Source organism: Equus quagga, chromosome 1 (genome assembly GCF_021613505.1).
Source record: "Equus quagga isolate Etosha38 chromosome 1, UCLA_HA_Equagga_1.0, whole genome shotgun sequence".
Taxonomy (NCBI): Eukaryota; Metazoa; Chordata; class Mammalia; order Perissodactyla; family Equidae; genus Equus; species Equus quagga.
In genome coordinates, this window is record NC_060267.1 from 87,329,141 (window position 1) to 87,356,081 (window position 26,941).

A 26,941-nucleotide genomic window follows, 5' to 3' on the forward strand; every position below is an offset into this window, starting at 1 on the left:
CGCTGTCTTCCAACTATTCTCAGCAGTCAGAACGATCTTTTTAAAAGATAAAAGTTAAAGCCTTTGATAGCTTCTTATTGCACTTAAAATAAAATCCAAAAATTCTTATGGGGCCCACGAACCCTGTGTAATCTGGCCTCTTCCCGTGCTTCTAGACTCATCTCACACATTCCCTGGGCTTTACTGAGCTCCAGCCTCCTATAGCCGTTTGGACTTACCAGCCTCTCTTCTGTTTCAGGACTGTTTCCTCTGCTCATTCCTCTTCCCCTCTACTCTTCGTCTTACTAACTCCTGCACATTCTCCAGGTCCCAGATTCAATATCATGCCTTTGAGGAAAGCTTTCCTGACTCCATAATCTGTTAGGTTTCCTTCTTATATGCTTTCATTGTACCTTATACTTTTCCTTCCTGATACTTGATATGATCACCATAATTTGTAGTTATTTATTTCTGTGACACTTGTCGAATGTCTTTCTTTCCCCTACGTTTCTATTCTCTCCCTTATCAGCTCTCTGGTAGACCTTATCTGTTTTGTTCCAACTGCATCTTCATTGAGTGCCTAGAAAATATTTGATCCTCAATAATTATTTGATGAATAAATTAAAGAATAAAGTTAATTGTGCTTCCCATTCTAGTATTTTTCTTAGTGATCCTACATCTTAAAATGAGTTAGTGTTTTGGAGGATGCCAAGAGCGTAATTTACAATACCATAGTGATAAATTAGATGCTAAGAATGTTTAAAAACAGAAATCTAATTTTTTTGTATGATCCAAATTAATATATCCCTCTTTGGTTAATGCTAATTCTAATTCTAATTCTTTTTTTGGTTCTTGTCATAGACGAAAAAGGCGTAACTTCAGTAAACAGGCCACAGAAATCTTGAATGAATATTTTTACTCACACCTCAGCAACCCCTACCCCAGTGAAGAAGCCAAAGAGGAGCTGGCCAAGAAATGCAGCATCACAGTGTCACAGGTGAGAGAGGACTCCCTGGTCTGTCTTGTTTCCCCATTGATACAGGAATCCTATTCCTTCTTCAGGGCATTCTCATCAAATTTCATATCCAAATCTTCCATCATCAAAGACGATAGAAAATATAGCTATTTCCACATTTTTATGCAAGCTTTTAAAGCTTAGATAATTTTTCTTTAATCCTAAGTGTCAGGGAATCAAGATAACCACCTGCTGCCCTGGTGTACATCTGCTATGGAGAGGACATAAACGTGCCATGGGGAGAGACACTGTTCACACTTCAGGGACTCACAGTAAATGGCATGTAGCCTTGCTTTCCCCAATTTAGATGACTGACCTAATCTTCTACCAGTGAGAAGCCAATTTATTTGTTGCTGAAAGGAAATTTAATATCACTCTTTGGTGAAAGCTTTGAGGAATTCACCAAGTCTTTTCTTGGTAACCATACTAGGATATTTGGGTCCCAAGGATTTCTTTGCTTCCTTGTTATCCATTAAATAGAAGAATTAAGTTCATGCCTGTCACTGTTTTTTGTTTTAAACATCTATTTGTAATAAATTGGCCTGAAGTCAGCTGTCGTTTTCTAACAAAAAAACATTTAGTTTTAAGCAGATAGACTGGTATTTAGACTGAGGATTGGAGACAAATAAACAAACAACTGTACCTTCCTAAAACATAAGTATACGGCACTAGCTCTAAAATACTATTTTATTTAAATACTCATATTGTTGTTTATAGATTGTCATTTGAATAACATTTCTTCATAGCATGAAAATGGGATAGTTATCAACCAGTTCTTGCAGTGGAACTTAAGGAAAAGCTGACCGTTGGCAGAAATTTCTATGTTCCCTAGAGGTCACATGATATAAAATTTTAAAGTAGTCTTTGTGTCTATTTGTTTGTTTTTGCTGAGGAAGATTCACCCTGAGTTAATGTCTCTTGCCAATCTTCCTCTTCTTGCTTGAGGAAGATCTGCCCTGAGCTAACATCTGTGCCAGTCATCCTCTATTTTATATGTGAGCTGCCACCACAGCATGGCCACCGATGAGTGGTGTAGGTCTGGGCCTGGGAAGGGAACCTGGGCTGCCAAAGTGGAGCACACCGAACTTAACCACTAGGCCGTGGGGCTGGCCCAATAGTTTCTAAATAAATACTCCTACTGTACATCTGAATCCAAGATACGAAAGATTCCCTTCACATTTCAATGAAAGTTTCATATCAGTATTTTAAGTCATTGTTATTTAAGGGAATAGGGTCTGGGTTTAAGATCATTTCCGGCTGCTGTTTTGGCATCACTTTCTCTAGAACCTCTAGAGCAAACATAGATTTAAGTTTTAAGATTTAAGATTTCATATAAGAGTTATTGTCATTCTCTTATGAAGTAGTTGTATATCTTGATTCCTTTTGCTCCGTTTGAAATGGAATATAATTGATTTGGGTTACCAGCTTATGAAGACATATAAAACATTACTCTCTGGGCTGTGTACTCCCTGCCTCTTGAAATACTAAGGAACAGTCAAATATGCTGGGTCAGACAGCGAAGATGAAATTAAAAGTATTCACTTCAAGTGGGTGTTTTCTGGTGGGTGCATTTCTCTGAACATTAGTGGAAAGACTGGGCTCATGCTGAACACCAAGACTTAGAATTCAAATGTTTATGGATCCAATTTAAATTAAAGTGTTTTCATGCTTCCACTCTTTCTCTTTTCTTTTCTTTTTTACTTCTATAACATATTCACCATTGGAGAATAACACAGATTATGTACATTTTTTGAAAACCAATATAAACCTGGTTTTTCATTAGTTGTGGTACTATCATTTTGTGTGTACTATAGGATTTGCTTAACACTTGCTTGTTTAGTAAGTGAGAGAAAAGTTTCCTTCTGATGTTCTGAAGTAGAGAGGTTTTGTTCTACTTCTAAAATAGGATAGGAACCCATTTGTCAGTTTAAAAAAAAATAGTTAATTTACTATATTTTCAATTGTTTTCTATAGAAAAATAGCTCTGTGAGGTTTTGAAAATTTTTTAGTAGTTGCTTGAGAGGTAGAAATAATATAGACATTGGGCTGGCCCAGTGGTGCAGCAGTTAAGTGCGCATGCTCTGCGTCAGTGGCCCGGGGTTCACTGGTTCGGATCCCGGGTGCGGACATGGCACGGCTTGGCACACCATGCTGTGGTAGGCGTCCCACATATAAACTAGAGGAAGATGGGCATGGATGTTAGCTCAGGGCCAGTCTTCCTCAGCCAAAAGAGGAGAATTGGCAGATGTTAGCTCAGGGCTAGTCTTGCTCAAAAAAAAAAGAGTTCAAATAAATGAATAGTAGTCAAATGAATATAGTATTCATTGTTTAAAAAAAAAGAAGAAAGAATATAGACATAGATATATCACTCGGGTCACTCTTTCAAGTGCAGAATTTCAGCAATCTGTTTAAGCATCAATTTAAATTGTAACAGTTTCCTCCGCTTTTTACCTTTTTCCTGCCTATAAAAGTTAACTTCCCCTCCAAAACTTCCTTCCTCCACGTCTCTGAAGTAGAAACAATGACATTATCTTTTTAACAGTGATGTCTTTAAAGACATCAGTTGCTGGCCTTAGAAATTAGTGCCCTTTTGTTAAAGTTGTTTAGAAGTGAAAGCAGAGAATGTTCCAGACCTGACAGGTTAACTACTTTCTAAAGAGAAAAAAGCATTATTTAAAATATACATCATACTGGAGCCAGCTTGGTGACTGAGTGATTATAAATTCGTGTGCTCCGCTTTGGCGGCCTGGGTTCGCAGGCCTGGATCCTAGGCGCAAACCTACACACCACTCATCAGGCCATGCTGTGGTGACATCCCACATAGAAGAACTAGAGTGACCTACAACTAGGATACTATGTACTGGGGCTTTGGGGAGAGAAAAAAAAAAGGAAGATTGGCAACAGATGTTAGCTCAGGGCCAGTGTTCCTCACCAAATAAAAGTGTGTATACAGATATACATCATACTAAAATATAATGAAATTTAGAATCCAGAATTTGCTCATATACAAAGCTAACTTAAAAAAACGTTCACTACTAAAAACAGGCGACTGTAGCAGCACTATTTTTGCTAGATTTAAAATGTATGAAACTGACTTATTCTTTATTGCTTAAAATATTTAATAATTAAGAATAAATAGGGAACTTCCAGAAGAAAATGTAAGGGAATATCTTTAGTACTTTAAGGAGGATAGGAAAGAATTTCTTAAAAAGGACATAAAATATGTAAGCAGCAACGGAAAAGATTGATAAATTCACTGGTAAAACGTCTATCAAAATACTTAATAAAGACTGTGAAACATTGACACAATACAACCATTTTAGTAAAGATTGAATCAGGCAAGAATCATTAATAGATATTAAATCTAGGGGGAATTTTGATGAAGAACATGGTCTTAAAGTATCTCTCCATAGCCCCCTTATTAGTTGCAAGGGACATTAAAAAAAAAAAGACAATTATAGAGTGGAGAAATGGAACAAAACCTTGACCAGATGATTAGAATCAACATCACCAAAGAGGGACAGATGGACATTGTGTGTAGTATTTCATCCAAGAATGTAACCTGAATGTAATCACTAGAAAACGTCAGACAAACCCAAAATGAGGAATGTTCTATTAGGGAAAAAAGGCAAGGAGCAGTATTCTTTAAAAATGTCAAGGAAGGGCTGGCCCGGTGGCATAGCAGTTAAGTTCATTCACTCCCTTCAGCAGCCCATGGTTCACTGCTTCCGATCCTGGGCTCGGACCTGTGCACTGCTCATCAAGCCATGCTGTGGCAGGCAATCCACTAGAAAAAAATAGAGGAAGATGAGCACAGATGTTAGCTCAGGGCCAATCTTCCTCAGCAAACAGAGGGAGATTGGGGATGGGTGTTAGCTCAGGGCTAATCTTCCTCAAAAGAAAAAACAAGTCAAAGAAAGGCCATGGAAATGTTCCAGATTAAAAGAGGCTAAAGAGACATGACAGGTAAATGCAAATACCTGACCCTAGACTGGATCCCGTACTAGAGGGGAAAAATGCCATAAAGGATATTACTGGGCTGAATTTACTAAAGTAAATTGTAATTTGTAAAATGTTCTATGGTTTTATGAGAGAATATCTCTAGTCTTAGGAAATAAACACTCACTTACTTAGGGGTAAAAGACCATGATGTGTACTACTTACCCTCAAATGGTTCAGAAAAAAAATATGTGTGTGTGTGTGTATGTATGTATATAAACACACATACACATAAATGTATGTATACGGTCACGTGTTGTTAACAACAGGGATACGTTCTGAGAAATGCATTGTTAGATGACTTCATATCTGTGCAAACATCATAGTGTGTACTTACACAAACCTAGATGGTATAGCCTACTACACACCGAGGCTATATGGGACTAATCTTATGGGACCACTGTCATATATGCCATCTGTTGTTGACTGAAACGTCGTTATGCAGCCCATGACTGTATACACACATACACAGAGAAAGTACACATAAATGGGGCAAAACGTTAATAACAGGTGAATCTGGGTACAGGGCCTACACAGATATCCTTTACACTGTTTTTATTTTTGCAACTTTTTTTGCAAGTTTGAAATTATTTCAAATAAACCCTTTTTTAAAATATGAAGACAGCCCATAAACTGCAAGAAGACATTTCTAAGTGTATAAGCAAGAGGATTAAAATCCAAAATACTTCAGAAACTCCTATAAATTCGTAAGAAAAAGACAACCTATTTGAAAAATAAGCAAAAGACACAGGGATTTCATAGAAGAAGAAATATAAACGATCAATTATATGAAAAGATCCTTCTTACTAGTAAGCAGGAAAATATGATTTAAAAACTATAATGAAATAACATTTTACATTTCCTGGATTGGCAAAAAATCCTAAATCTGACTGTGCCAAGTCTGCACATTGTTGGCAAGAATATACAATACAGAAACCTTTAAATGTTGTTGGTAGGAATGTAAATTGGTATAGCCACTTAGGAAAAATGTTAGCATTGTCTTATAAACTTGATCGTACATATACCATTTGATCCATAATTTCAGCTCTAGGTGAAATAGCCCTAGAAAACCTCTTATCTGTGAATATCAGGAGACACGTGTAAGAGCATTCATAGTAACATTGTTTGAAATGGCAAAAAACTTGAAATAAGCCAATTGTCCACTGACTGGGGAAATGGATAAATACACTGTGGTATAATCCCACAATGGATTACTACACAGTAGTGAAAAAAATGATCTACAGCTATATACATCAATTGATTGCATCCTAGAAACATAATATTGTTTGAAAAATGCAAATCGCAGAATACATATAGTATGATATCATTTTTATAAACTTCCAAGCCAAGAAAACAGCATGTCGTTTAGGGGTCACATATATATGGTTAAATATAAAGAAAAGAAAGGAAATGGTAAAAAAAAATCAGTTAAGTGGAATGGGATTGGGAAGGAATATTCAAGGAGTTTCAGTGGTATTGTTAATAGCATATTTATTTAGTTGAATAGTAGATTTTCAGGGGTTAATTTAATTTTATGCATTATAAACCTACATATATAAGTCAAGGAAGTCTTATACGAATTATTAAATCTAAATAATTTTTAAAAGAATATTTGCTTTCATTTGTTAACAAAAAATTTATTGTAATACCTATTATGTGCTAGACACTGTGCTAGGGGTGGAAGAGACATCTGTGAACTTAACAGGCAAAACCCCCTGCCCTGCCTGACAGAAATGTGTACATATGTTCACCAAAAGATATGTATAAGAAAATCCTTAGCAAAAATGTTCATAGTAGCCAAACTGGAAACAATGGAAATGTCCATCAATAGGAAAATGGGAAAATAAAAGTGATATATCTATGTATATTTGGAGTATTATATAGCAATGAGAATGAATGAACTAGGCTATATGTAACTACATAATGCTAAGTGAAAGAAGTCAGAACTTGATTCCATTTATTAAAAAGTTCAAAAGCAGGCAAAATTAATCTTAGTATTAGAAGTCAGAATAATGTTTACACTTGGGAGAATAGTCATTGGAAAGGGGAATGTTTCTTGCTCTAAATTTGGTTTCATGGATGTATTCATTTTATGAAAATTCATCAAGCTCTATACTTATGTGTGACCTTTTTTGGTATATAAATTTTTTACGTGACTTAAAAGTTTACTTACACAACATCAACAAACCTGCGTCATGGAGCTTACATTTTCCTGGGAGGATGCAAACAGATAAAATAAATAAATGAGATGATAAATTAGAAAGCAATAGGTGTTATGGAGTTAAAGGGTATGATTTTTAATGTGGTGGTAAAGAAAGCCCCTCCTGAGAAAATATATATTGGTAAAGATTGAAGGAAATAAATGAGTAAGCCATGTGGCTGATTGGCGAAAAACATTTCAGGCAGAAGGAACGGTAAGTACAAAGGCCCTGAGGTAAAAGTGGCCTGAGCAAGTGGGAGATGAAGTCTAAGAGACTGAGGTCCAAATGGTGCAAGAGCCTTATCGACCAGGGTGATGACTGGGGCTTTTACTCCGAGTGAGATGGAAAACTGAGGAGTGACGTATCTGACAAGTTTTAACAGGATTACTGTGACAGCTGTATTGACAAAAGACTGTGGGAGGCAAGGGGAAGCAGAGACACCAGTTAGGGTGCCACTGCAATAATCCAGGCAGAAGATGACGGCGGCTTGGACAAGAACATTAGTAATAGAGGTAATGAGAGGTGGCTGGATTCCAGATAATTGGGAAGGTACAGCCGAGAGGGTTTACTGATAGTTTGGATGTAGGATGTGAGAGAAAGACAGTCAAGGATGACTCGACAGATTTTTGGCCTGCGCAGTAGAAGGATGGAGTTGTCATTAGGTGTGTTGGAGGAGGATTCTGGGGCGCAGACCAAGAGTTTGGTTTTGGACATAGTAAGTTGATATATGCTGTAGTTTTTTAACTTCATTATATATTATGATATATGAATAGGCACAGGTAAGTGAGAAATTTACAGTTTTATATTAGTCCTACATTAATTTATGCTAATATATTATAAATATAAATATCTTTAACATAGAATTGCAGGCTGAATTCAGAATTTGAAATCTCTGATTTCTTAAGTCTTGGTTTGATTGAGAAAGTTGGAGTTCCCTTTTTACATAACACCCTGAAAATTCACAAAAGAAATTGTATGAAATGTCATAGGCACTGAGAATCATACTTAAATTGTCACATATTCTTAATTAGTGGAGCAGATATTAATATGCTTTTACTTTTTAGAATAGAGCTAACTTGCATTGATTATTCAGGTTAGCAAGTCACAAAAAACTCCATTGTTCTCCTGATTCCAATTTTGAATTTAAATAACTCTGGCCCTACTTTCTCTGCTAGGTGTTTTTAGAATGAAAAATGTTAACTTATTCTTCATTGCTACCGTAAGTGTAATGTACTGTAAAAAGAAGATTGATTTTTTTTTAACAGATGAGAGCCTGAAATGGTAGAGAGGTTAATTGGCAACATTAAGATTCATTCGTTCATTCATTCATTCACTCAAATAGCCTATTTTAGAGCTTTTAAAGTGGTGCACAAGACCCCCTTTTATGACAGTCTAGTGTCAAAAAAATTATCTAACCATATAGATGAGGAGACTAACCATGTAGATGGTCAGAGAAGTTAAGTGATTTGACAGGAGTCACAAGTCTTCGTGAGCAGGAAAGCTGGAGGTTCTTACACAGAGGTTCTCAATAAAAAGGAAGAGACTGGATTTTACTTTTTTTCCTGGAAGAGGGAGTGTGAGTCCTGTACCTCGGGCCCTGGCTGTGGAGTCCTGGTTTGTGAGGCACAGGCCTGGGCTTCTATCACTAGGGCTGCATCATTTCCCCCTAAACTACTTTAGAGACTCCAGGCTAGTTAGTAGTCTGAGGTCTCCTTACTCATTAAACTACTTATTCCAAAGCAGTGAATGTTCAGTAAGCTAATTAAAATTTGTAAGTAAGATTTCCTTATTAAAAAAAATCTATTAAAATAAGAAGAAGCCAGTTAAAATAATAATTAAAGCAGGAAAAAAGATGACTATCAAATTGCAGTATCTTTTTCAGCTATCCATAAATGCCTTTTCAGTTACTTTGGCAGTAGACAGAAGGCAGAGTAGATTTCTACTGCAAATACGCAGTTGGTGAACTGGAGACAAGTTGAAGGAAAATGGCAGCTATTTTGTTAAAGTGGTTCTTTCACAATGTCTTAAAAGAAGGCTGCAGACCCTCTGTTCTATAAAGGCTCTGATTGTGTGTCCTAGTAGAGATGGGACATCGTTAAACAGTGTTCAAAGAACAGAGGAGCAGGTTGTAAAAAGATGGGAGCCTTGAGGCTGCTGTAACACCGAGCACAGATAAGGCGTATCTGCAAGATTTAAAGGAAACAAGGAAACCCTCTGATTTTTTCTTGTTGTCGTTCTCTATAAACAATCAGCACCATGATTAACATGGCGCCTCAAGCTTGCTCCAGTGATGTCAGATATTATGCAGATTTTAGGGAAGCTTTTTTGAGAGACTCTCTAACACTGGTTTGATGTGATACCCGACTAAGGATAGAGAGACTGTTTCCAGCTAAGATGTAGTGTTTTTTGAGTTTTCCTTTACCTAGAAGAGGCCGTAATCAGAATCATGGTCTCTCCAGTTTTTGTCCCCTTCACTTTCTTTTGCCTGTTTCTTCCCTTTGAGTGTCCCCATCAGTCTCTCCTCATGCCTCCCCTCATCATGGCAGCTCACCTTCCCATTACCTCACTTCTGTGAGGCACGTCAGACCAATAGGCCAATGTATCAGTCAGGGTCCCAGCAGAAAACAGATGGCACACTCAAATTAGAATAATTTGAGGAGAGTTCTGTTTATAGAAGTGTGGGCAGAATGCAAGGAAACTACAAAGGATAATACCAGTAATGCTCAGTTCTGGTTATGGCCTCTTGGCCTGAAGAGATGGAAGAATGGTTATAGAACCCAGCCAAGACACAGAAGCTGTGTGCCGAAGGCAAATAACCAAGACCTTAAGTAAAGGCAGTATTACAGTGAGGGAGTCAGGGGAATAAATACTCTGACCTTACTTTCCTGCCTTCTCATCTCCTACCAGTGACTTCCTTTGGCCAGAAGCCTGAGGGCATGTATAGGTCAGCCTCTTGGGGCCCAGAGCAAAGAGGAGTAGATAGGGAGGAGTGAACAGAAGATATACAGTGTAACCCAAAAAGCAAAGACACCAGATCAGAACAGCCTCCAGGTTCAAGCCTCCTGGCTTCCCACTTATGTTGACCCTGTGATAGTCCCACCCAGGAGATCTACATTCTCCAGAGATGCTCTTGGGCTTCCTTTGTCCTTATCTTTTGACTTCTCTTCTCCTTCCTTGACCCTCCTGTCACCTTTGTGGAAAGCATATTGATTTTCTAAAATGAGTATGGATTTTGAGAGTGGAAGCTTTAAACAGTATAAATAAGTTAATTTGATCAAGCCAAAGGTACTTGTTGGGATTTTTGGCTGTTTTCCTAATTCACTCAACAGGTACTGAGTGCCTACCATGGACCATGCACTGTGTTTGGCACTGTGGCAAACAAAGGTAAATAAGATAGGGTCCTTTCCCCGAGAAGTGTCAGATTTCTTGGGGGAGACAGATAAACATGTTACTGACAGGATACAAAGTTGTCTGGGGGTGTGCACAGGTGAGTGCCATTTTGGAATAAGATACAAGGAGGGGTTTACCTTCTACTGAGAGGATTAGAAAAGTCCCCCAACTTATTAGCTCTGTGACCTTGAGCAAGTCATTTAACCTCACTGTGCCTCATTTCCTCATAAGTATACTTTGGATAAAAATAGCATGTACTTCATAGGGTTATGGGACTTTCAGTGAGATGATATATGTAAAGCACCTAGCAGAGTGCCTATCAAAGAGTAAGAAGAAGATGTAATAATAATTATAATAATAATTCTTATTATGCTATTTCTCCTGCCTAGAATGGTCTAACACTGTCTTCCCTACACATATGTGTAAACGTCTTATTCATTACTACTATTTCAAAGCTCACTTCAAGTGTCAGTTCTTCAAGAAAGCTTTCCTTGTACTCTCAGTTCATATCTTCCCGTATATATTCTCATAACTTCTTATACTTTCCTTGACAGGACTTACCACAGTTATACCTAAATAGTGAATTGTTTAATGCTGTTCCCCTGATAGATCTTGAATTCCATCATTAATCAGGACAGCAGTCTTATTCAGCACTATATTCTTAATGGCTAGCACAGTGTCCAGCAAATAGACACTGAATGAATATTTGTTGAAGAAATGATTTAGGTAGAAGGTCAGGCTAGAGCCTTTTTAGGGAAGGTTTGCAATTATGGTGTTTAGATGTTTAGATGCCTGCAATTATGAGGCTGAGCAGTTTAGATGGCTATGTTGTATTAATTTATTTATTCAACTAGTGATTTCTGGTCACTGTGCTATATATAACAATAAATACAATAGAGATTCTGTCCTTGTGGAGCTTACATTCTAATGAGGAGAGGATAATTAATTGAAAGAAAGATAAATCTAGCACCAATGTGTAAGATCAGTTTGAAGGGTAAAACACTAGAATGAGAGTTACTAGTGACCACATAGGAGGTTGTTAGAATAATTCAGGATATAGGTGGTGAGGATTCAAATTAGGCCACTGAAAGTGGAAAACAGGGATGAATTTGAAAAGTATTTTGGAGGTAGAACTGATATTTTGGAGATTGGGTAAACAATGTGAGGAGGAAAGAGTAATAGAAGATAGCCGAGTATTTTAGCTTAGATAATTGAAGAAGGTGATATTATTAGCTGATATAGGAAACACATGAGGAAGTGCTGGTTTGATGGAGGGGAGACAAAGGGTTTGTAACAGTTGTGCCAGGTTTGTATTGCCATCGGTATCCCAGTTGGGAAATGTTGAGTTTGGAAATACAGCTTAGGAGAAAGGTCAAGGTTAAAGACGTAGCTTGGGAGTCATCCACTTAAGTTCATAGTTGAGGCCCTGGGAATACTGGTATTGCCAGCGTACTTGCAGATAAGAAGAAAATAAGGCCAGGGGAAACAACTCTTCCTTGGGTCATTTGTCAATTCTGAGAGGGTGACTGAGAAGCTGACAGGTTAAGCAGTGCTTTTGACAGTTTTGCAGGGCTGAGAGGGTAGGAATTGGTGTTTAGGCATCTAGGACCTACTAAGGGAGGCTACCTTCTTTCCCTTGCTTTGGGTTAGGACTTAGACTACTAGGGCTACATCTTAGTAGTAAGGCTGCATTGCAAGTACATGCACCCTCACAGAGACTGTAATTCTGCTTCAAAATACCTCAGTCCTTGAAATTGGATGGCTAGTACTTGTAGGTGCCTGGACAAAGCAAAAGTAAATGTTATGGAGAAGGTATCATTCTAGGCTTCAAGTTGTTTCTATAGACACAAGAAATACAACAGTGGGCACACAATTAAAAAAAGAAATAGACATACATGAAGACAGAACAACATATACTGAAACCAGCAGAAATAACAGACAATAGGAACAGACTCACAGAAATCTAGGAAAAAAAGAATCTGATATGGACTGTAAAATAACTATGCTTAATATATCCAAGGAAATAAAAGGCAAAGTTGAAAATTTTGTCAAAGAACTGGAAATCATAAAAAGATCAAGGGAAATTTTAGAAGCAAAAATACAGTAACCAAAATTAAGAATTCAGTGTACGGATTTCAAAGCAGATTAAACATAGCTGAAGGGAGAATTAGTGAACTGGAAGATGCGTCATAAGAAAATAACCATACTAAAGAACGGAGAGACTCTAGGTTAGAAAATCAGGCGAGAGAGTAAGAGACATTGAGGATACAGGACGAAGTCTAACATAAAGGTAATTGGAGTCCCAGAAGCAAACATAAGTGGAGATCAGAAGTAATGTTTGAAATGTAAAGGTTGATAACTTTCCAAAACTGATGGACAATTCCAAGCCCTAGATTCAAAAAAAACCTACAGGCCCCAAACATAATAAATAAATAGAAATCTACACTGAATACAGTCAAAACAAAAGCAGCCAGAGGGGAAAGTAAGATTGTCTTCAAAGAAGCAGCAATTAGATTGACCACTGATTTCTTAATGAAAGTAAAGCCATAATATGGTAGAATGATACTTTTAAAGAGATGAAATAAAGTAAATGTCAGCCTACAATTCTGTTTCTGCCAAAAATGTCCTTTGATAGTGGAGGTAAATTAAAGACATGTTCAGTAAATAATGAGAGAATTTTCCCATTTTCTTTCTAAGGAAGTACAAAAAGTGTTCTTCAGGCAGAAGTGAAAAGATTCCAGATAGAAGGAGGAGATACAGGAAGGAGTGGAAAAGCAAAAAAAAAGATAAATGATTATGTGAATCTAAATGAATATTGATTGTTTAAAATAATAATGTCTTATTTGGTTACAATATGTATAGAATTAAAATACACAACAGTAATGTCTTGTAATTTAGGAGGGGAAGGTAAGTGTTCTAATGGTCTTGCATTTTCTACAAAAGATGGTAAAAGTACCAATTAATGTAAAAGTACCAGTTAATGTTAGGCTTTGATAGTCAGGAATGTATAATCTCTAGAGCAGTCACTTAAAGAATACTAAAAGAGTACAGATCTTTCTCAACTTATGATGATAAATTGTAAGTTGAAAATGCATTTAATATACTTAACCTACTGAACATCATAGCTTAGCCTACCCTACCATACACATGCTCAGAACACTTAGCCTGCAGTTGGGCAAAATCATCTAACGCGAAGCCTATTTTATAATAAAATATTGAATATCTTGTGTAATTTATAGAATACAGTATTGAAAGTGAAAAACAGGATAGTTGTATGGGTACAGAATGGTTGTATCAGTGGTTTGCTTTCGTGCTCATGTGGCTGACTGGGAGCTGCAGCTAGTGAAGGCAAGAAAGCAGAGGGGGAAAAAAGCATAGTAAGTGGGACAAATAGGAAGAACTCAGTAAGGTGATAGGTTTATACCCAAATATATCAGTAATTACATTAAATGTAAATGAGTTGGATACTCTAAGTAATAGGCAAATGTTGTCAGATAAGACAAAAAAATGAAAATTATATGTGTTCTCTAAGAGACACATTTAAAACATAAGGACACAGAAAGAATGAAAGTAACAGTATGGGGGAAAATATAACATGCAGACAATAACCAAAAGAAAGTTGGTATTTCTCTATTAATATCAGGTAGAGAACACTTCAAGGCAAAAGATTTTACTAGAGATAAAGAGAGGCACTAAGTAATAATGACACAGCAGCTCAGTATTTGTATGTACCCATTAGCAGAAGCTCAAAAGACGTAAAGAAAAACTTACAAAATTTCAAAGAAAAATAGATAAATCCAAAATCACTGTAGGAGATTTTCACACCTTTCTGTAACAGAAGACACACACATACACACAATCAGTAAGGACATAGAACAGCTCTTCTCAAACTTTAGCATGCATAAGAATGATCTGGAGAACTTATTGGAATACAGATTCCGGGGCCATGTTCAACGGGGCCTGACAGTTTGCAGCTCCCAGGTAACGCTGATGCTGACGGTTCTGGAGCTACACTTTGGGTGAGATAGATACAGAACATTTGACCGTGATTAGCAAACGACCCAATGGGCACGTATAGAACGCTGCACCCAATAACTGCAGAATACATGTCTTTTTAAGCACCGGCAGAACATTTTGAAAGTTAACGATATTCTGGGCCATAAAGCACCTCTCAGTACATTTTAAATAATTTAAAACATAGAGTATATTTTCTAAGTACATTGGAATTAAACTAAAAATCAATAACAAAAAGATAACTAGAAAATTCACGTTTGGAAATAAAACAACACATTTCTTAATAAATCATGAGTTAAAGAAACCACAGTGGAAATTGGAAAATATTTTAACTGAATAATAATGAAAAATACACCTGTGAAAATACATGGGATGCAGCTAAAGCCTTGCTTAGAAGGAAATTTATCACTTTAAAAATATATGTGTGTATGTATTCCAAATATGTATAAGAAGAGGGAAGGATGAAAATCAGTGTGCTAAGGGTCTATCTCAAGATATTAAAGGACAATAAATTAAACCAAAAAATGGAAGGGAAGAAATAATAAAGATAAGTGCAAAAATTAAGAAAATTTAACGAAAACATACAATAGGGCTCAACAAAACCAAAAGTTAGTTCTTTCGAAAGTTTTCTTTCTTGGGGCCAGCCCCGTGACCGAGTGGTTAAGTTCAAGCGCTCTGCTTCAGGGGCCAGAGTTTCGCCAGTTCGGATCCTGGGTATGGACATAGCACCGCTCATCAAGCCACGCTGAAGTGTCCCACATAGCAACCAGAAGGACCTACAACTAGAATATACAACTATGTACTGGGGGGCTTTGGGGAGAAGAAGAAGGAAAAAAAAAGAAGATTGGCAACAGATGTTAGCTCAGGTGCCAATCTTTAAATAAAAAATTTTCCTCCTATCTCCACTCCCCAAAGGCAATTAGCAGCGTCTTATATAGTTTTTGTAAAATGTTTCTTAATACACCTGTTCTTTTTGGGTATTCATTCTAAACCATACTATATGCACTACCTTTTCTTTTCTTTTCTTTTCTTTTTTAAAATTCTTTATGCCTCCGTTTTCTCATCCATAAAATAAGGGGAATAATAGAACCTACCTCATTGGACTGTTAATAAGGATTTAATGAGTTAGTGTACGTGGAGTGCTTAGACTAGTGCTTGGCCCTTCAGAAACCCTACAGAATGTTACATCTGTTGTTCTTACGAGAGCACGTATGGTCATGGCCAGAACGAGGGTGAGGGTAAGATTGGATCTGGGAGGTTGAAGGTAATGGAAAGAGTCAGGGTCTGCATTCGAGAGCACAGTGCCTGCTGGGCACTCTTCAAATGTGTGTGGAATGAATGATCTGGTCGAAGATGAGTCTTGAAAGGTAGAATCATTGGCAGAGCCAGCCAGCGTCCTGGACTTGGGACTTACGCCAGCACAGCTCGGAGCCCAGGAGTGGAAGCGGGTAAAAGAAATGATTGCATTCCCCCGCTGGGACCTTTTCAGGTGACTAGGTGCAACATGAGGGCAGAGACGTTCTAAAGTCATGCAATTTCCTTTGCTCTCTCCTGGCTTCCTAAAGTTAAATATGTAGACCACTGCCCTTTGAGTACACCAGATTTTTTACCACAACTAAGTTTTGTTACTTCTGTTCCATTTAGGCAGCGGTACTGTCCCTTCGTATCTTTTATTTTGAGAAACTCCAGATGACTGTACAGTCAGTGTATGAAGGCGCAGAGAAGCCACTCAGACTCCACTCCTCCACTTTTAAGTAGCAGTGTGACTTTAAGCAAATTATTTAACCTGAAGTCTCCTTTTTTTTGGTTTTGTTTTGTTTTGAGGAAGATTAGCCTTGAACTAACTGCCAATCCTCTTTTTGCTGAGGAACATTGTCCCTGAGCTAACATCCATGCCCATCTTCCTCTACTTTATATGTGGGACATCTGCCACAGCATGGCTTGATAAGCACTGCGTAGGTCCACACCAGGATCCGAACCGGCAAACCCCAGGCTGCCGAAGCAGAGCATGAGAACGTAACCACTATGCCACGGTGCTGGCCCCTGAAGTCTCCATTTTTTTGACCTGTAAGATTAGGATAATGATAATTTCTTCAGAGGTTTGAGATCGTATATGTAGAAAGCCTGTTACAGGGCCTGGTATATCATGAGTGCTCAATAAATGCTGATTTGTCACCCATTCAATGAGAGGTTTCTTTCTGGGTATGTTGTGCATACAGAACCTTGTAAAGGTTCCAAAAGCAAGAGGGAACAGAGGCTCTGACTTCTGGCAAAGTAGTGTGCCATCAGCCCCCAGCCCATAGGTTTTCACAGGCTCCACAAAGGTGAGAGCCAGAGGAAGGATAGGGGGCAAGTGGGGTTGTGTCTATTCTTAGTCTTTGAAAACCTACCCTTGATGTATTCTATACTCCAGAAATGCATGTGATTCATTTTTAGTGAGAATTATTTATGTATGTTGAAAGGATAGTATACTTTTTGAGGATAGATATCCCCATTTTCAATAAATTGAAAGCAATTTTCTGGATTTTTAAAAAAAGAAGACTGGAGTGTATATTTGGTAGGAAGTGGTGTTTGAATAAATAAGGGTTTCCATGAAACAAAAGGCTTGACTATAGCATTTCTTTGCATAAGACACTGAATAACTTTTGATGTTTTCAGTTACAGGAACTAGCTTTACATGGAGTTTATCTGGTCCATTATTGTTTAAAGAGTGCTCTTGAGTCTCAGTCCTGAGATGCTGAATGTGTTCCTGGGAGACGGCTCCACCTCTCAGGGCAGCTGATGGGAGGCAGGTCCACAGTTGTAATGTCAGTGTTTCAAAGTCTGTCAGAGGCTTTCCGTGGAGCCTGTGGAGGAACTATGCAGTTGTACACCTACCACATTTTTATGTTTTTAAACAAGAGAGGAAATTTTAAAGAAAAAAGTCTTTAACTGAGAACACCATCCATGGTAATTTAGCATCAGCCGGCAGCACGTGTTTTAGGGAGATGAACGGTGTCATCTGTTCTGTGTGTCCTGTGGCCGCGAGGCTGCCGTTTTATATACTTTTGCAGATGAGCCTCTTTGTGAATGTCACGAGCAGTTATCAGTCTCTCATGCAGAGAGTAGAAAGAGCAAAGCCAGACTGTGAGGGTGTCAGTACATTATGGCAATAAAATTTTTCACAGCCTCAAATAAAAAAATACAGTACTTGACAAGTGAATCTGTTTTAAATTATTTCAAATGCTATGGAAACTGAATTTCTGTTTGTTTAGTTCTCCCATTAGAAGTGGATTGTGTTTCAGAAGTTGGTTTTCAAGTCAGTTCTTAGGAATTTGGAACTTATTTTCTAAAAGGAAAAAAAAATCGTTCTGAAATGAAAAGATGGTTTGGATTCTTGGCTAGCCTGCATTTTAACCATAAAGGAGCTGAAATATTTTTCACTGAAAAGGTAGAATGTACTTTTGTAGCCCTAGCCATTTAATACAATGGAAAAGAAATAAAGTTGAATAAATAATTGTAAAGATTTTTATGGAGTATTAAGAAAAAACAGGTGTTATTAGATAAGGATTAGTGGAAAAAGCACAGGGAAGGCTGTGTGACTTCAGGTACACTGTATGACCTTTCTGAGGTCTGTTTTTACGTCAGTCAAAGTGGGTCTCTGTCTGGCCTAAGTGAGGTGATACATGTAGGGTTCCTGGTGCAATGCTGGGCTCATGATGAGCTCTCCATGGATGGCTGCTGTTAGAAATATAGCTACGAGTAGGAGCCAAAGCCAGGGTTCCCATCAACTCTAGGTCCAATGCATTGCCCTGCAAGTGGCTGTGCTGGGGCAGGAGTGAGGAGAGACGAGGAGGCATAGGTAGTGCCGCCAGCTGTTTGTGCAGGACAGTGGCCCAGCAGGTGTGCGACAGACAGGAGCTCTTGGTCTGGGCGTTCTCCTCCTCTGGTAGGAAGTTTATTATGCTCAGGTGTGCGGGAGAGCACCCCTTTTCTCTTCTCTCTCTGCTGCCTGTTCCCCGTTGCCAGTTCCCCACCAGCACTGGGAACACAGACTGGCTCTCCCAGAATCCAAAGCTCCTGTGAAAAGGGTGACCTGACCCAGTGACAACAGGAAGCAAACATAGCCTGTGGAGGGTTTTGTTGTTGCTCTTGTTCCTTGTTTGGAGAGCTGGCATTTATTGGGTGCCTAGTACATCCTGGGCACAGGCCTGTGCCTTTTAACGTCATCTCCTTTAATGTTCATGACACATCCCTGAGGAGTAGGCAGCGTTAGCCCATCTTGCAGACCAGGAAAGGAGAACCTTGGATGACGTGACTTGACTAAGGTGACACAGCTAGGAAAACATGGAGCTGGCATTCACAGGCAGGCCTGTCTGGCTCTCAAGCCCTTGCTCTGACTGCCCTCCGGGTTCTCAAGGGAATGTACACGTGTGGTTATCTGCAGTGTGTCCAGCCTTTCCATTCTTATATAAACTTTACTGAATGTGCACCGTGTGGAATGAGATTTAGTTTATTAACACTGTTAACTTTAAAAATTGAACAGTATCTGGCTTCCATCCCTCATTTCAAATTGAGTCACATAATGGGGATGAAAACGTATTGATTAGGGAGAAACTATTTATTAGAGGTAAAATTGTTTACCATATAAATATGCTACATGTTCCATTATACACGACTTGGCATTTCAACATTTCATAATCTGTTGCATTTAATTAGGCACAGTCCATAAAGTATGCATCACAAGTAAACACGGGAAACACAATGGCAGATTTTTCTAAGATTTGTGCTTCATAAATTTTCAGTTTGCTAATTTCAATAATGATGTTTCAGTGTCAGCTGCTGCTTTTCTAAACAAATGCTGATCCTCTCCCCAATGTCTTTTATGCAAGGAAGCAAAACTAAGGATGAACTCTAAAGTTCTGCACTTCTGCCTCTTGAAAATTAAGTCTTTAAGTAGTCATTCTTCTCTTTTATTTAACGTTGTTATTAAAATGATAAATGTAGTGATAGAATTAGAAACGTAAGATACAATTAATGCTAATTAATTAATAAACTGATTTTCGGTGACTACAGACACATTATAGATGGTTTAGATTTTTAATTTGAACATGGAGTTTTTCTTAAGTGCAAAGCAATCTGGGAAATTTTAATGGCTTGTGATTTACAAAGTGTCTGATGTTAATTATTTCAAGAATTTTTGGACCTGCTAACCCTGTCCCCCAGATAGAGTACAGGAATGGGATTATTGATTCCTGTAGCTGTGTGGGCCAGCATAAGGCCTGGCGCTTACACTCTTCAAGATTGTTAAATGATTTCTAAGTGCTTTTTTAAAATGCAGATTGGTTATGTTTTTCATTGAAAAGTGCATTTTTTCTAATTTAAAAAATCCCCAATACCTGCTTATCTGAAATCAATTTGGATAATATTTGAAAACACACAGAATAACACAAAAATAGAAATTAGTTATAAACTCACTCTAAAAGATAATCACATATTGGTATGTATGTTCTAGTAATTTTTTCCTGTGCGTACGTGTATGTGTGTGTGCACACATCTATGTATGTCTATGTCAGTGTTTTTATGAAAAAAATCCTCACACTGTATGCAAAGAAAAAAATGTCCTTTCCTCCTCTTTACAATATATCATGACTATTTCCCCAGGTCAATAAGTATTCTTTCTCCATATGATTTTTTTAATCAATCATCATATTCCATTATACAGATGTGCTATAAATTAATTTTCCTTTTTTTTTTTTTTGCTACTATAAGTAGGACTGTAGTGAATCTCTCTGCACATTTATCTCTAAATTTTTCCCGAAGAGAAGTTCTTAGTAATGCTGAGTCAAAGGGTATGTGCATATTTGCTGGCTTACTCTCCAGAAAGGTTATGCTAAATAGTAAGTAAACTGTATCTACCCTCTTAGGTTTGTTTCTTTAATCAGAATGTTTTTAATTTCCTGAAGCTGACAAATCTGTTCTTTGTCTAACTCCAAAAGGTCATTGTGACACATAGCAGTAGTTGCCTGAGTGAGCCCCTAGTTTTTAGAGCTAAAGGTCTTTACTAGGCACACCCCATCCAAGGAGTTCCGACACTGTACTCACACAGAGAAGTTAAGCTGTAACCAGAGTTAGCCTGCTCCCTTAAGGTGGCAGTCTGCGCTAGGTGACACATGCTCCACTAAGTAGCTGAAGATTTTCCAAAGGGTACTAGGGTGTGCATGGTTTTAAGGTTTTCACCCGCTAACTTTCCTTATGTATATACACTCCTTCCTCAAATCCATGTGCCTCAGAAAGTGCTGGGGTGGAAGCATCATGTGGGGTGTTTTTTTTCCTCCCCCCCCCCCCCCCTTGCCCTTTTCCCACTTTATGAAAGGGATACTCCCATCCAATACCATGGCCCATTGCCCCAAAGTGTGAGACCTGCTCCGGTGCCCAGCCAGGGGTGGTGTGAAATATTGGTAATAACCAAACCTCCTTCAGTCAGCATTCTATAACCCCCCTACCCCTCTGATTACGAAATGCATATGTGAGAAAACCTTTGATGGTCAAAGTATTTTCACTTATCAAAATAAGTGTTTGTATTACTTTGATCAAGTTTAGACTAAATGTAATGATAGCTTAACCCAGAAGGATATATTAAATATGCAGAGCCTTATAATTACAGGAAATAGAAAACAGTTTAAAATTTTCAATTTCCATATATCTCTTTTGTAGAGCATAAAAGTGTATTGCATTAGAATAATATGGGAGGGAAATGAAATGGAAATACACTTCCAAGAACAAAAAAGAATGCAAAATTTTCAACTGTTAAAGAAAAGCAAGTTTATGTATTTTTAAAAAGGATAGTGGGTATCAAACTGCTTTGCTACTTATATTTGGTTGGATACATTTTAAAGAACAGTGTTACGCTTTTATTTTAAAATGTCAACATTTATGACATACTGAAATAACATTGTTTACAACTATATAAACTTATCATGAAAAATTGTAGATGCCAACTTAAAAAATGTGCAAAGGATAAAAAATATGTGAGCAGGTACCTTATTTTCAAAATTTCTTTAGAGTATTCCAGCAAAAAGTGTGCAGAGAACTGACATGGGATATGCACCTGCTTGGAAAGGCTGCCTCACTTGGCCTCAGGTGGCCTCACCAGAACCCATTCCCCACTGTACTTCCTAGAAATCTCAGACTCGATCTCTGTCTCCCCTCCACTTGGTGAGCCCTTGGAGGGGAAGGTGTGGGACAATCTGTGGAGCTCCTCTTCGGGGTTTCCCTTGCCTCAAGCACTCTCCCCTTTTCTGCTCCTTAGCCAGAGCCTGCCAGTCCTTCAGATGCCTTTACTGCACTCGTCCCTGTACCCATGCCTTCCTCCTCTCTCACTGCTCCCTCATTCTCCCCAGTAGAAGCCTTCCTCACAGTACATCCTCCACTCAGATGTCACCTCTTACAGAAACCCTCCTTGATTCTTTCCTCTTTTCCTTTAGGATGGCTTCTCCTTCCTCCTTCACTAAAAGGGAAGTTTAGAGTTTAAGAAGGGAAAAGGGAGTTAAGTTAGAGAGTGGAATAAGTCTCAGGGATCTTGGAGAGGTCCAGGGAGAGAGAGGCAGCAGCTTATGTTTTTGGCCTTTTTGTGTTAACAGGGCTTCTGGATGTTTGTACCTCTGAACTACTTAGTGTCAATAAAAATACTATTGAATTGAAGCTGAGGTCCAATTGAAATTCTGCCTTACCTTGGAAGTCTCCTCTGATTTCCCAGACCTGCTGGGACCTCTCTTCCTCCAAATTCCTGCTGTACTTAGAATCTGTACTGTATAGCTTAGTGTCTGAGCGTCACCATCCTGCAAGTTTAACATTTTTAGATATTCATTTAGATGTGGTTACGCAGGTTAAACATAACGTATGATCACTGCTTCTTTCATTGCTTCCAATTAAACCTTGCTTGTTAGTTTAACCTCTAGGTAATCCCGTCAAACAATTGATGTCAAGGAAACACTGCCCACAGTAGCTTCGGATGAGTGGCCATTAATTTTAATTGCCTTGATATTAAAGATTAAGAAGTATTGGGACTAGCAGAATAGAAACGATCTGATGTCAAGCAAATCCACTTGCTAAAGCTTCCCCAGGCTGCTGGTGATATTAAAATTTTACTGTGAGAATTAAATAAACCTTTATTAGTGATGACTGTTGTTTGATTGGTCCGGGGGTATGCATAAACACAGGATTCTTACATATCTAGAGATGAGACCTTCGATAGTACAGAGATTCCTCAATTATGAAACTGTTAATAAAGCTGTAATCTGATTTTCCAGGCAAAGTTTCATTAATGTATTATAGCTTCTCTGATTGTCAAGGTAATATTAACTACAAAGTACAGAATCCAACAGAGAATTGTTTAGAAGAAGAGAATTCTAAGATGGGCCTTTGTTGCTAAATTCAGCGTTGGAGAAATTTCATTAATTATGCTTAAGAAATGCCAAATTCCCCCTCACCCAGGAATATCTCCCTTTGCACTATAGATACATTCAATATTTAACTCTTTCGAAGGCCTGCCAGCCATATTCAGACAGGCTTGAGTGATATTATATATTGAAGGAGACTGTGAAGCAGCTCTCTAGCTCTGCCTCCTGAGCTGACGACGTGCTTTTGAAAAGTGAGCTAAGGTTTAAGAGAATTTGCTTTAAAAAGTAGCATAAGAGTGGATTCCTTTAGGGTCCTTTTTCAATCTTGATTGAAACTTTTGTTTTCAGAGTCATGTAATTCTGGTATGGGAATAGATCCTAATAGTCACGGAGGCTGACTTCTCCTGGTACAGAAATCCCCGCTAGTGCATCTGTTTCCATCCTCTTGGAGGCCTGGGCACCACATCAGCATCATCTCTGGCTTCTCCCTCTCCCCTGACCTCCACAGTGAGTCAGTGATCAAATTCTGCCTATCCTTCCTCCACAGTATCTACTCTCTCCACTCCAGGGCTCTACCTGGCTCAGGCCCTCATTGCCTTCTCACCTGTGTCCTCTCCTAACTCTTCTGTCTACTGCCACGTCCTACACAATTATCATGTGCACCTGCCCCAAGCATATGGGGCTCAAAGAAGGGAAGGCAGAGAAGACCAGCAGCAGGGTCCCTCAGGTCCCTCAGGGCTATTTGGGAGCCTAATGTTGTGACAGTATAGATGTTGGAACTAGGACCAGTGAGTGGAAGTGAAAGGGAACCAGATATTCATTCCACATAGAGAACTGTATATCTATTAAAACTATCCAACAGTGGAATCAGGGACTTTGCAAGGTGCCACATCTCTGGAGGTAGAGATGCCATGAATACAAAGAGACAATAGAAAAGGAGGTGCACGTTTAGAGGACATGCGAGTTCCATTTTTGACCTCTTGAGTTGGAGGTTATGGCAGAACATTTGTATGGAAATGTCTTAAAAATTGAGAACTGAAATTCCTCATGGAAGTTAGGGATAGAGATGGAAATCCAGAAGTCATCCACACAGAGATAATAATTGAAATCATTAATATGGATAAGATTGCTTAGAGAAAGAGAGAAGAGGGCCAAGAGCTGAGTCTTGGAGAAAGTACACTGATGTGTGCACACACACATACACACACTGGTGTGTCAGGGAAGGAGGAGAAGCAGGAGCATAATGTCACAGAAACCATGCAAAGAGCGAGCTTTAAGAAGGAGGGGTGGGGGACTGGCTCTCTGGCCGAGTGGTTAAGTTCATGCGCTCCGCTTCAGTGGCCCAGGGTTTCGCTGGTTCAGATCCTGGGCGCGGACATGGCACCACTCATCAGGCCATGCTGAGGCGGCGTCCCAGATAGCAGAGTCAGAAAGACCTACAACTAGAATATACAACTATGTGCTGGGGGCTTTGGGGAGAAGAAGGGAAAGAAGGGGGTAAAAATGGCAACAGATGTTACCTCAGGTGCCAATCTTTAAAAAAAAGAAGGAGGGGTGGTAATTATAAGTATCAAACACTGCTGAGAGGTCAAACAATTTGAGGAGAGAGAAAAGGCATTGGATTTGGGACAGGTGTGATGCCTGTGTAACCACCTCAATCAACCACCTCTAGCCCTTGAGATAAAGATTAAATGAGAAAATGTGTGCAAAAGGCTCTGCTTAATGCTCGACGCATAGGGGATAGTTAATGATGGTTATAACCACTACTGTTTGATATGAAGGAAGGAAGGGATGCGTCCTTCAGAGAGGAAAAAATGATGGTGGAACAGAAACATCTAGGAAATCCTCATCTGTAGTGTATTTACTTCCTGATGAGTTTTGGCTTGTTTCTGTCTGAGGAAGCTATGCTTGTGGTTGCTGCATGGGTCCTCAGTGAGTGTGCCTGCATATGTATGTGTGCACAGAGCGCTTCCCCAGGATGGGACAGCATGCGGGCAGCAGCAAGGCCAACATTGTCTTCCTCACATGACTCCCTTGCCAGGGCTCTTTGGCTTCTTCTGGAAGGATGACTGCCCCGTAGGTTGAAGAATGAGACTTCTATTTCCAAAGCAATTAAACACTTGGCAGAGACGGTCACAAGCATGCCCATTGGTGTAAACTGGGTTGGAGGGCTCATACTGCTCCTTATTTTTCCGCAGGCCCCTGAATAGCTGTTTGGGATGAAGCAGTGTTCCACCAGCCTGATAACACAGCAACATGCCACTTTGACAGATTAAGAAATTATTGGAAAGTATTTTTAAATTGTTAGTTTAACAAAGAGAGGTCAGAGCCTTTTATATAGCAAGTGGGTACCTTCTTATAAATTGCTGTGTGGGCTTTAGCTGCTTCTTTATATAGCTGAGCTACAGATGCCTGAACGCATAATGTAACTATGAGCAATGAGTCCTGGGCTGAAGTTTTGCTGTCAATGAAATCTGCCTGTTGCCAAGATCCTCTTCAGAAATCTCTTCCATTTGTGCTGGCTGACATCATAAGTAGTTCGCAAAAGAAAGAAGTGCACTCCACCTGATGAAATCGGAGCCGCTCCTCTATATTTGCATTTGCCCTCATTGGAATTACTTGAATTTTCAAGTTGTGACCTTCTCACGTGTTAATTGGCAAAGCTTGAGCACCCATCTTGGCAGTCAGACAGTATCTTCTAAGGTAGAAGACAAAGGGGTTTTTCATCCATTATTAATTGATGTTACTCTTTTCAGCAGGCCAGACATGATTCTACTGTACAGCTGCCAAAATTGTTCTAGACCCAAAAAGGAATAAGCCATTGCTTCTCAAGTGTTTCTTTTTATTTACCTAACTTAACAACTATTCGTTTAGTTCTTCAGCTACTTTTGGGGCGACTGATCATTTATATACCAATTGAATATTTTTTAATGAACAGTGCTCCCAGCCGTTTTAGTATTACTGTAGCTAAGCAGTATTGTTCCAAGAGTTTTGAGAGTTTTGCCAAAAGAGAAAGTGAACCCCTAAACCCATTATACATTATGCACAGGAGGTGATTGCAGGCTTGGAATTGTGTCCCCCAAGGTCTCTCCTTGTGTCCAATTATTATTGGAAGTTTGGCTTTTTTTCCCCCTTTGACCTCTCTTCCCCTTCACTCATGTCCCTGCGATTTTTAGGTATCCAACTGGTTTGGCAACAAACGAATCAGGTACAAGAAAAATATCGGCAAGTTTCAGGAAGAAGCCAACCTCTACGCTGCAAAGACAGCTGTGACAGCCGCACACGCAGTCGCCGCAGCTGTGCAGAACAACCAGACCAATTCGCCCACCACGCCAAATTCCGGTGCGTACTGGGTGCTCACTGCCTACTCGGCCCAGGCAGCCTTATGCCACAAAGCCCTGTCCCACAGCCAGGAAGCAAGAGCCATACTGAGGACACAGTGGACTTGTATTAAAATACAGGCCTGTTCTCAGAATGGGTGAATGAGTGGGTGGCCAGACTTCATAAACCCACTGTTCATAGTGAGTGCTACTCGCTTCTGGTAGATTCTGGAACTTTCACACCTCATAGTGGTTTTTAATTCAGCACTTAGGCAAAGTGCTATCACTAATAATTATTCTAACTATATTGTTCCATGTATCATTTTAAGGTCAATAGTGATCTGTCAAAGAATGAAATAGCACAAGTGGGATATTTACCTGTTGCTGTGTGTAATGAAGCTAGAATGTTGGAGTTAAGTACCAGCCGTGCTGTCTGCCTAATGTAGCCACAGACTGCAGTCTGCTGTCCTTCTTCGCATTTCTTTAGCACCGGTGTTGGCTTGGTAGCATTAGGAGGTGGTTAGCTGTGAGGGGTATGGTACCTGATACATGGATGCAATATCTTGGCTCCTCATACAACACATTTTGGCCAAATTTTATGTGACATCTGTGCTGGAGTTAGAAGCATTTTAAAATTACAAG

At 39.0% G+C, this 26,941-nt stretch overlaps 1 protein-coding gene across 3 annotated transcripts in view; it reads left to right on the forward strand.

Moving 5' to 3' along the window:
* The window catches only part of PBX3 (PBX homeobox 3), a 201,994-nt gene that overhangs the window by 169,210 nt on the left and 5,843 nt on the right, over positions 1–26,941 (forward strand). For all 3 annotated transcript variants that reach the window (XM_046645932.1, XM_046645925.1, XM_046645940.1), the window contains 2 exons: positions 841–976; positions 26,156–26,321. In XM_046645932.1, coding sequence (XP_046501888.1) covers positions 841–976; positions 26,156–26,321 — 302 coding nt within the window. The remainder of the gene's footprint in view (positions 1–840; positions 977–26,155; positions 26,322–26,941) is intronic.